The sequence below is a fragment of the Coenobita brevimanus genome, chromosome 8 (genome assembly GCF_032717465.1).
Source record: "Coenobita brevimanus isolate Jiangsu-jjx chromosome 8, ASM3271746v2, whole genome shotgun sequence".
NCBI lineage: Eukaryota > Metazoa > Arthropoda > Malacostraca > Decapoda > Coenobitidae > Coenobita > Coenobita brevimanus.
Genome location: NC_136961.1, coordinates 4,570,356 through 4,581,201, shown reverse-complemented (window position 1 = coordinate 4,581,201; position 10,846 = coordinate 4,570,356). Strand labels below are relative to the sequence as shown.

At 44.4% G+C, this 10,846-nt stretch overlaps 1 protein-coding gene across 1 annotated transcript in view; it reads left to right on the top strand.

Annotated features, from left to right (window-relative positions):
• The first annotated feature begins 9,402 nt into the window (after positions 1–9,402).
• LOC145406219 (carboxypeptidase B-like) overlaps positions 9,403–10,846 on the top strand; it is a 41,629-nt gene continuing 40,185 nt past the window's right edge. The window contains exon 1 of the mRNA XM_080277435.1: positions 9,403–9,512. Coding sequence (XP_080133561.1) covers positions 9,403–9,512 — 110 coding nt within the window. The remainder of the gene's footprint in view (positions 9,513–10,846) is intronic.

Below are 10,846 nucleotides of genomic sequence, written 5' to 3'. Positions count from 1 at the left end.
GGTATGTGGAGAGACTGGATAACAATAGAGTAGTGAAGAAGATACAGCCCCGGTCAGAATTTGGTGATACAGTCAGCACTGCCAACGCCAAAGCGTCTGGGTTCAGAGTTCGAGAATTTCGACTCGCGTGTCTGACACACACACACACACACACACACACACACACACACACACACACACACACACACTGACAGAGAGAGAGAGAGAGAGAGAGAGAGAGAGAGAGAGTATACATCTAAGGCATGGTAACGGACATTGACTGAGCGTCTCCCTATCTCATTACAATCACGACCAATATTTCTATGAAATATGTAATCCACATACTTCCATATACGTAAAAGACTAGCGATTTTATTATTACGTTATTCCCATGTCACATGAATTAATGTTGTTAGGCAACACAGTATTATATTAACCCAGAATACATCCTATGATTGTATAGTCATAGCTAGGAAACACTGACAGGTAACATTTTATAATATGCCTTGCCCATTGCAATTGACGTTTTAATTTCAAACTACACTTGTGTAGTTAAACAGATGATGAAAGTATAGCACACCTGTGTCCCGTGAGTAAGCTATATAAACACACGGATGGTCGGGTCTCCTTACATTTTGTCTAAGCTACGGGTTAATCACATAAGTGACGGATGCGACCAGAACGTGGATAAGCGTCTTATTTTAAATTATGATTAGTAAAGTGAAATCAATAGATTGTTATCTCTCTTAATAATATTATAATCGTAATAATAAACACTGAAGGGGATGAAAGACTCAATTGCAATGATATTTACTATTACCATACTTAATATCCAGTCCACTCACCATTTTTCTCAATAATTTATATACTGTATATATATATATATATATATATATATATATATATATATATATATATATATATATATATATATATATATAATCATCCAATCCTATGTTGCCCCATAAGGAGCGTAGGAGCCCGGGGCTAGGCAAATTGGTCCTGACATTTAAGATGAGAGTGACCAGCCTCACTCATCCCTGAGTGGCATTACGTGAGCAGTAAACCCCAACCACCCCTTGGATATAAGCCTACACCGGCTCAATCGGATTGGAGTTCCGTAATTACCCACTACACCACCAGGCGCCAAAATCTGGTTACATGGTTACCATCCAGCGTAGTAAATGGTTTCCTGGTGTACAGGAAACCATTTGGCTTGTCACTCAGCGTAGAGCACCCACATGCAGAAGGAAGAGGATAGAATGAAGGAAAGAAAGACAGAAAAGAGTGTGTACTGTCATCCGTAGGCAGAAGAACGAGGAAAGAACGAAAGAAAGACAGAAGAGGATGGAAGGAAAGAAGGATGGAGGAGAGGAAAGGGCAGACACCCTAGAGCAGCGTATATAATTAAAGTCGTGCAAGGGAGAGAAAAAGACGGCGCAATGTGGTAAGGGGGGTGTCGCAACGCTGGTGACCCTGACCCTGTGCGTATGAATCGGTCATTTTTGTTTTATTTTTCCATTTGCTTTGAAATGGACACAAAGTTGGGTCACAGTAAAAGGTGTTGGAGTGTAAATGTGATGAGCATGTGATCCCCTAATCGCCTCATCCCGCCAAGGCGGGGTCACAATAAACCAAAAAAACTAAAACAACCATGCAAACTCTGGTCACATTAGCATCACATCCACATTCTCAACAACGTAATACGTTTTACAGTATTTAAATCTATGATTATTAACTTGCAATTAAGCCGTATGTATTGCAAGATTGTCGACAGTTCATATCTTACTGTGTATTATCCCTCCTTCGACAATGGACTCTGTCATGGAAACTAGAGGAGAAATGCTTCTCATCTGTAAAGATGGCTCTGCCCCATAAGTCATCATCCTGCTCAACATAGAGCTGTGCAAAAGCCAGTCTTCCTGCACAGTGCTGGTCCGTCAGCTGTTTCTTCTGAGCTGAGGTGCGATGGTGTATTCCAGCGCGATGTAACCTTCTCCTTACAGTTCTGGCTGACACTTCTAACTGCAAGTCATGCCTTATTGCCGCTGCGTTGGTAAGGGGGTTAGCTTCCGCTGCCATAATAATGTTCCCATCCTCTACTGGTGTCGTCCTCCTTAGGGCTCCTGTTCTCCCTAAGAAATGGAGTTTGCTGTAAACCCAACGATGTTGTGATGAATTTATTGAGGTGTTCTCAAACGTTACTATTATAGCTTGCGTGGGTCTTTCCTAATGACTATGTAAGGTTTTAGTGCATCCGTCCGACTCCGTGAACCTGAACGATCAGCATATGCAGTATCGCGTCACGGGGCGAACGTCACTCTCTCACCTTGTCAGAGCCACTCAGCGGGGAGATGTTGCCATATGCAGGTCGCTTGGTTGTATCAGTCTCGACGAATGGACTACGTTACTATATGTGCTAACTCTGCCACCTCCATAGAGTCCACGAGAGTTTGACAACACACTGTTAACCAGTTGGGACAATTTCCTTATTGATATTACCGACAGAGGAACGTGTGAACAGGAGTTTATATTACTCTATACACCTGTTATGCGGGATGTTTTTAGTCCGACTCCTCGTCCTAAAAACGCCCGCGACTGAACGGGGTCCTCTTTCCGGACCGGAAATAAAGCACTCACAAAGGAACAGGGCATAAAAACTAGGCAGTACCTATTGTCTTAATTCAATACACTGTTACAATAAAAACAAAGAGTTACAGGATATGATGGAGACAGGCTTTCAGAGTTAGCTTCTCAAAATAGTGTATCACACACAGCACAGGTAGAGAGTAGAGTTCTGCAATTATACATCGATGGTGAATTGTAATTTCCTTATACCCGTATTATGTCCATAGACAGAATTAGCATTTAATATTCTAAACCAGATGCACTAGGGGTAAAGAGGGCCAGGGGTCGAGAGAGTGAATATTACTATAACTTGTCAGAGCGCGAGTCACGACACTCGGGATAGTTACTTAGTCGTGGAGACACTGTTCACAGGTTTTTGGTTTTTCCTCGCGCTCTTACTGGTTCTGTATATCCTTGTACCCGTGTTTATTAGTCTTTTCTGTTCTGCCTGGGTATTTGTCTCACTGCGTGTCACTTATATTATTCTGGCCTTACTCTTTCACTGTCACTGTTCACTCTTGTCTCTGTGGTTTTTTTCAAGGCACACGAGATGAGTTAAAGTCACTACTTGCCCTTGTTTCCTGGGCATAGGAGGCTCCCGGGCATGGGAGGGGGCTCTACTGGGGAGCCCTCCTGCAGGAGACAGTGCACTACCCGTAGGGGTGTCACTGCCCAGGCCTTCTTCGTCAGGGGGGTGCAGGGAGGCTCTCCCATCTGGGGACCTTAACCTGAGAGGCCCTCATGCTGGAGCCTCGTCGGTGCGGTGCAGGGAGGCCCTCCGACCTGAGGGCCTTGACCTGAAGGGCGGCCCTCGGGACTGGGGCCGAACAGCCCCAAATGGCCTGGCTCTGGGGCCAGCTGGTCCGGTCTGGGAGCCCGGGTGCTGCGGTTGCCTGTAGGGAGGGGCGCCATCAGGGGCAGACTGTGGCACCTCTTCTGTCTGGCGTCTGTCAGGGATTGGGGCTGACTAGGGGTAGGCGGTAGGACCGACACAGGGCCGTGCCACCACTCCGGCAGCACCTCCGGGGAACCACACCTGGAGGGAGTAAGAGAGGGGCGTCCCACGCAGCCGAGAGGTGAAAGGCCGGCCGCGCAAGGGACCTCCTTCTCCAGGAGGACCTCAGGAATCACGGATGAAGGGCGTACAGTGGGCGCTCCCTCCCTGACACGCACAGTGGCCGTTATCGCGGCTCCACTCCTCCTTCCTTTGCCAGTCGCAGTGCACTCAGTAGCTAACACTCCGGTGGTCTTACTCCCGTAGGAGGAGGAGGTAGTGGATGAGGGGTGTACAGTGGCCGCTCCCTCCCCAACACGTATAGTGGCCATTATTGCGGTTCCACTCCTCCTTCCTTTGCCAGTCGGAGTGCGCTCACTAGCTAACACTCCGAGGCCGTCTCCAGATGTGGCTGTAGCTGAAGGGCGTACAGTGGCCGCTCCTTCCCCCACACGTACAGTGGCCGTTGTGGTGGCGCTACAGGAGGGAAACAACTGAGGGGCGGACAGTGGCCGCTCCCTCCCCGGCACGTACAGTGGCCGTACCGCAGTGTTGCCTGGGACTTAATCTGGCTCAGTCCCACCTCGAACCTGGTGAAGGCTGCCCTGCCTGCAGGGTCGTGTCTTTTGCCGGCGTAGCTTCTGTCGGACCGGTTGAGTGACAGAGGGACTTAGGACAGGGGAGCACCGGCGCCCTTCTTGTCCCGGGTTGACCTCTCGGTGATCCGGCCCTCCATGGTGTCCTCCTGGGGTGGTGGTGAGGCGGCGGCTCGGTGGTAGGGTGGGGGGTGGTGCGGTGGTCGGTCCGGCGGCGGCGGGTATTTCAACACCCATATATTTTCTCCTCATCCCTTATCTGTTTTATCAATGCTCACTCCTATTTCGCTAACACTGGTGGAAGAGGAATCACGTAACATAGATATGTCGCATAATACGATTCTTTTTGTAATGTTAATGGATCCTAAATGTAATCGATAGTTTAATCACCAGCTGTGCTTAAGTAAAACAATGATATGGATTTGTAGTCAAAGGGTATGTGGAAAAACTAATCATCTCCTTTGCATTTCATATAACATGGTCATTTGAGTACGGGAGGGTGGGATAGATGATAAGGTTATCAGAAGACTAAAGAGGAAGCCAGAGCTACAATGCGTTTTGCTCACGTCTTTGCTACAGCCAGGTTCGGATGCTTTAAATAAACATAGATAACATGTAAATATGAACTGCTACTGTACTATAATGTTACTGTAAGTCATACGTAACCATGAACAACAGTTAACCATCATAGCGGGCTTAACAGCTTAACACAGACCCTTCCTTACTCCAACCCCATTACTGACAGGACTAAACCTCTGATACCCTACACTACCCCACCACCAACCAGTAATGCAGGTCACAAGACAGTTGTTGATGGCTGTAGATGTAATCGCAGATAATATGTATTTTCGTAGAATATGAATATCTATATATTGAAAATTTCAATATAATAACTGTAACCTCATAGGTAAAATATTTATAACTGTTCACATACACTGTATCTTATGTATACTAGCATGGGCGTCCGGAGGGGGAGGGGGCAAGGGAGGGCAGTTGCCCCCCCTTGAAATTTGACGGCTTCAGTTCTTGTTCAAGGATGATTAAGTGATTTGAGTCGATTCATGCATTCTGTCACTATGCATTTGATGTAAGTCATGTAACTCATGTAAGTAAATGCCTTTGCCTATTTGGAGTGTGTGTATTTTGATAAAACTGACATATATGTATATTTTCTCTGATTTTGCACCCCCTTACAAAAAATCCTGTGGACGCCCCTGTGTACTCCTACTATAACAAATCCAAGTATGCACATAGAACTTAAAGATCTTACGCAGGTCGTTTATGTTTCCGTTGGTGTTCCATCTCGTAATCCACTTGGCGACGATCCTTGGTGCCGGGCCAAGTCGCTGAGCGATAGCACGTATAGACAGCCCACTATCGCGCAGAGCGATGATGCTGCCTCTCAACTCCAGCTTTTGCTCCTTCCTGTTCATACCGTATTTTCCGGGGGACTGGTAACCCCCAGATCCGTATGTGGCAAGGAAATCTCGGATGATTTCCTCCCTCCTTCTCTCTCTGTCAGTGTCAGACACACGAGTCGAAATTTTTGATCTGATGCAAACGTTTCTGTCATCATTAACACTGAGGCTACAGAAAGTGATTGTGAAAAATGGTGGGTGGACTGGATATTATGTATTGTAACAGTAAATATTAAAGAAACTGAGTCTTTCATCCTCTTCAGTGTTTATTATTACGATTATAATATTATTAAGGGAGAAAACAATTTATTGATTTCACTTTACTAATCATAATTTAAAATAAGACGCTTATCCACGTTCTGGTCGCATCCGTCACTTATGTGATTAACCCGTAGCTTAAACAAAATGTAAGGAGACCCGACCATCCGTGTGTTTATATAGCTTACTCACGGGACACAGGTGTGCTATACTTTCTTCATCTATTTAACTACACAAGTGTAGTTTGAAATTAAAACGTCAATTGCAATGGGCAAGGCATATTATAAAATGTTACCTGTCAGTGTTTCCTAGCTATGACTATACAATCATAGGATGTATTCTGGGTTAATATAATACTGTGTTGCCTAACAACATTAATTCATGTGACATGGGAATAACGTAATAATAAAATCGCTAGTCTTTTACGTATATAGAAGTATGTGGATTACATATTTCATAGAAATATTGGTCGTGATTGTAATGAGATAGGGAGACGCTCAGTCAATGTCCGTTACCATGCCTTAGATGTATTCTCTCTCTCTCTCTCTCTCTCTCTCTCTCTCTCTCTCTCTCTCTCTCTCTCTCTCTCTCTCTGTCAGTGTGTGTGTGTGTGTGTGTGTGTGTGTGTGTGTGTGTGTGTGTGTGTGTGTGTCAGACACGTGAGTCGAAATTCTCGAACTCTGAACCCCAGACGCTTTGGCGTTGGCAGTGCTGACTGTATCACCAAACTCTGACCGGAGCTGTACAGTCACGCGTACTAATTTTTGCTCAGGGGTTACCCCTTCCTTCCCCCCTCTACCCTGGACAGAGGGAAGGGGGGAATCGCGAACAAGTCTACCCCGCCTTCTGCCCCCAACTCCCCCACCCTCCACCTCCAGCTGCCAGTTACTGATTAGACGCAAATTTTCTCATGTCCTGTAAACATGACTAAACTGTCATCGCACACGCTTTCAACGGCCAAGATTTGGACTATATTTTTAGAATAAATTATTACCGTATTGAACTGCATTCTCAAATTGAAAATATTCACCATCATTGTAATCCAGTGTCGTCCGCTGCACAATTCTGGGTTCCAGTGTTTACCTTTTCACTTCCCCCACCTGTCTCTCTCTCTCTCTCTCTCTGAATTTACTTTCCCCACTCACTCTTTCTTTTTAAATTTATATAACTTTCTCTTTGCTTCTCTCCCTCTCTCCCCCTTCTCTCTCGTTCTTTGTCTTAAGGCTTCCCCGCCTCTCACCCCTCCCCTCCCCCCACCTTAGGCCTGATCAGCAGTCAGTTATACCGTCACCGCTCCTTCGTATATCGTGTGCAGGCAACATTTATCACACACACTTAGGTCAGATGTATGGAAAGCAAATTTTTTTTTTATATATATATAACTGCATTTCTCATTATGTGCCAAGTTCAAATAAAGAACACCAGACCAATATTTGTAATTTGTATTAGAGTGACCGTTCCACTTCACATAGCTGGGTAGCTGGGCTTATAAACTGCACACACACACACACACACACACACACACACACACACACACACACACACACACAAATTAAATTTTGCACTGACAGCGTGGCGACTACAAATATAGTCATTATAACAACTGGATCTGCTGGCTCCAAACCTTCCCTGTCCCAGTCAAACTCCTCATTCAATAACCGGTTATTGAATGAGGAGTTTGACTGGGACAGGGAAGATTTGGAGTGGAGCCAGCAGATCCAGTTGTTAGAATGACTATATTTGTAGTCGCCACACTGTCAGTGCAAAATTTAAGTTGTGTGTGTGTGTGTGTGTGTGTGTGTGTGTGCAGTTTATAAGCCCAGCTACCCAGCTATGTGAAGTGGAACGGTCACTCTAATACAAATTACAAATATTGGTCTGGTGTTCTCTATTTGAACTTGGCACATAATGAGAAATACAATTATATATATATATATATCTATATATATATATATATATATATATATATATATATATATATATATATATATATATATATATATATATATCTAGATAAAATAGCTTTCCATACATCTGACCTAAGTGTGTGTGATAAATGTTGCCTGCACACGATATACGAAGGAGCGGTGACGGTATAACTGACTGCTGATCAGGCCTAAGGTGGGGGGAGGGGAGGGGTGAGAGGCGGGGAAGCCTTAAGACAAAGAACGAGAGAGAAGGGGGAGAGAGGGAGAGAAGCAAAGAGAAAGTTATATAAATTTAAAAAGAAAGAGTGAGTGGGAAAAGTAAATTCAGAGAGAGAGAGAGAGAGAGACAGGTGGGGGAAGTGAAAAGGTAAACACTGGAACCCAGAATTGTGCAGCGGACGACACTGGATTACAATGATGGTGAATATTTTCAATTTGAGAATGCAGTTCAATACGGTAATAATTTATTCTAAAAATATAGTCCAAATCTTGGCCGTTGAAAGCGTGTGCGACGACAGTTTAGTCATGTTTACAGGACATGAGAAAATTTGCGTCTAATCAGTAACTGGCAGCTGGAGGTGGAGGGTGGGGGAGTTGGGGGCAGAAGGCGGGGTAGACTTGTTCGCGATTCCCCCCTTCCCTCTGTCCAGGGTAGAGGGGGGAAGGAAGGGGTAACCCCTGAGTAGAAATTAGTACGCGTGACTGTACATCTGAGCGAATTTGGAGGAGGGAGGAGGCGAGGTAGGGCAAGGAGAAGGTGGAGAGATATGGTGGATGAGTGTGTGAGGAAGAGAGGCTTGGAAGTTGGTGAGTCCAGGGAACTGACAAGAGATCGAGCTGGCTGTATGAATGTTATGAGGAGAAGTGCGTGATCAGGGATTTTGGCACCCCTTTTTAAAGTGGCAGCGTCTGGATTGATTCAATCGGATACGTTTTTGTGAAGCTACAGAACGTGGTGAATGTTTTTGGCGTATCCGATAGAGCCAGGATTCCGGGGGCTTGAATGATGAGTGAATGGAAGTGTGGCCCATTGGCAAATTTGGGCTGTCTGGACATTGGTACTCCTCACCCTGCCCTAGGGTGGGAAATGAGGTCCGGATGATGATGATGATTATTATTAATGTTAGTAGCTGCAACAGTAGTAGTAATAATAATAATAAATCGCTGAGAACTCGGGCCTCAAGCTGTCGACGTAAAGCATTGCTCGGTACACCTCCGCCAGCCTTGTTCATGGGCTTGCCATATAACCTCCAGGACCTTACTGACCTAATCAGTTAATCGTCCCTTCATACTGTATCTCTGACGAAAGATTGGTTGAATCCATTGAGGGGTAGAGAAGATATTGCTCCCAGAAGAATAAACTAAGTCAACCTTGACCTTTGACCCCTTGACCTTCCTAACCTAATCAAATCATCATCCTTTCATATTTTATCAATGAAAAAAGTTTGGTTGAAATTCGTCCAATGGTTCCAGAGATATCATGACCACAAGGATAAGCTAAGTCGACACCATATGACCTTGACTCCTTGACTTAGCTGGCCTAATAAGTTCATCAGCTCCTCATACTGCATCAGCAGCAAAGGTTTGGTGGAAATCCGTCGATGGGTTCAGAAGATATCGCGCCCACCAGTGTTATGGACGCATGGACCCATGCAGCACTCACACAAACACGGACGGACAGACGAATCACTTACTGCCTCCTACACCATAGGTGGGGAGAGGCATAATAATAATAATAATAATAATAATAATAATAAGAAGAAGAAGAAGAAGAAGAAGAAGAAGAAGAATATTAATGGTGATGATGATGGTGATGATTATGAAAGTTATGATGATAAACAGAAAAATAGAACACTGAATCAGTTTAAAGTTATTTATTTTTATTATTTGGTGGTGGTTCTGCGTCGCCGGATTGCCTAATTCTTATAACTGTAGCTCTAGATATCATATTTATAACATAACCATTGACTGAAAAGTTTATTAATCCAAAAGTATATAAAGTATATGTACAAGCAAGTGTTAATATATAAAAAATGATGGGGCATTGATTTGTTTTTTGTTGATACACACTGTCGCGACAAAGAATAGTCATGGCGACTCCGACGGGAGCGCCTCCGACTTACCAACTGGTCACGGAGGGCTACCACCTGTCCCCTTTCCCTCAGTGTAAAAAATGAGAGCTTGGTGGTGCTTACTTAGTGTGTAAAGTAGGAACTAAAACAGGGCCTCGCCATGTGTGTTTAAGCATACGGCCGTTAATTCATTAAAAAGAAAAAAAAGTGTCTATTCACCAATTCAAAACTACAAGTTCTACATTAAATCACAATATGAGGTCTGCTTAGCATTTAGAGCATAGTTACTCATCTAAGTTATGTAGTTCAGCATTGGCAAAAGGCATGCTGCGAACTGTTTCAAGTGATTAATGTAACAACTGGCGCTTTGCTACAACCTATTACTTAAAATTTGCAAGAAATGCATGGATCGTTGGTAATCCTGGAGTAGGAATAGTTATTCACAGATTTCATGGGGCGGGTATCTAGTGCTACTGTGTAGGGCCAATGTCTACGGTTATGTTGTGAAAGTGTGTAGTGCCGATGGGTTTTCATACCAATGTTTGATGTGAGGTGCCAGTGTTTAATGCGAACGTCCTCATGTGTAGTCCCATTGTATAGTGATAATATGAATGGTTATGTGCTGCCAATGTGTAGTGCGAATGTGCAGTGCCAGTGTACGAGGAAGTACATTGGCAATGCATAGTATCAATGTGTAGTGCCACAGACTGATGCCATTCGCTAAGATGCGAATGAATGTGTTTGTGTGGATGAGTAAATTAGGAGTGTGTCGTCCTGTTTCGGCTACCTCCCTTTCTTTGGGGGAAGCAGCCTAGGTATATAGTATGCAGATAGACGTAATGTCCACGAGTTGTGTCCATGTGCATTGCCAGTGTGTTAACGTAATGTGCAATGCGAATGTGCAATGGTAGTCAGCGTTTGTGAAGTGCAACTGATCATTGTCATTGTGTAATACTAATGTCTATGTGTATTG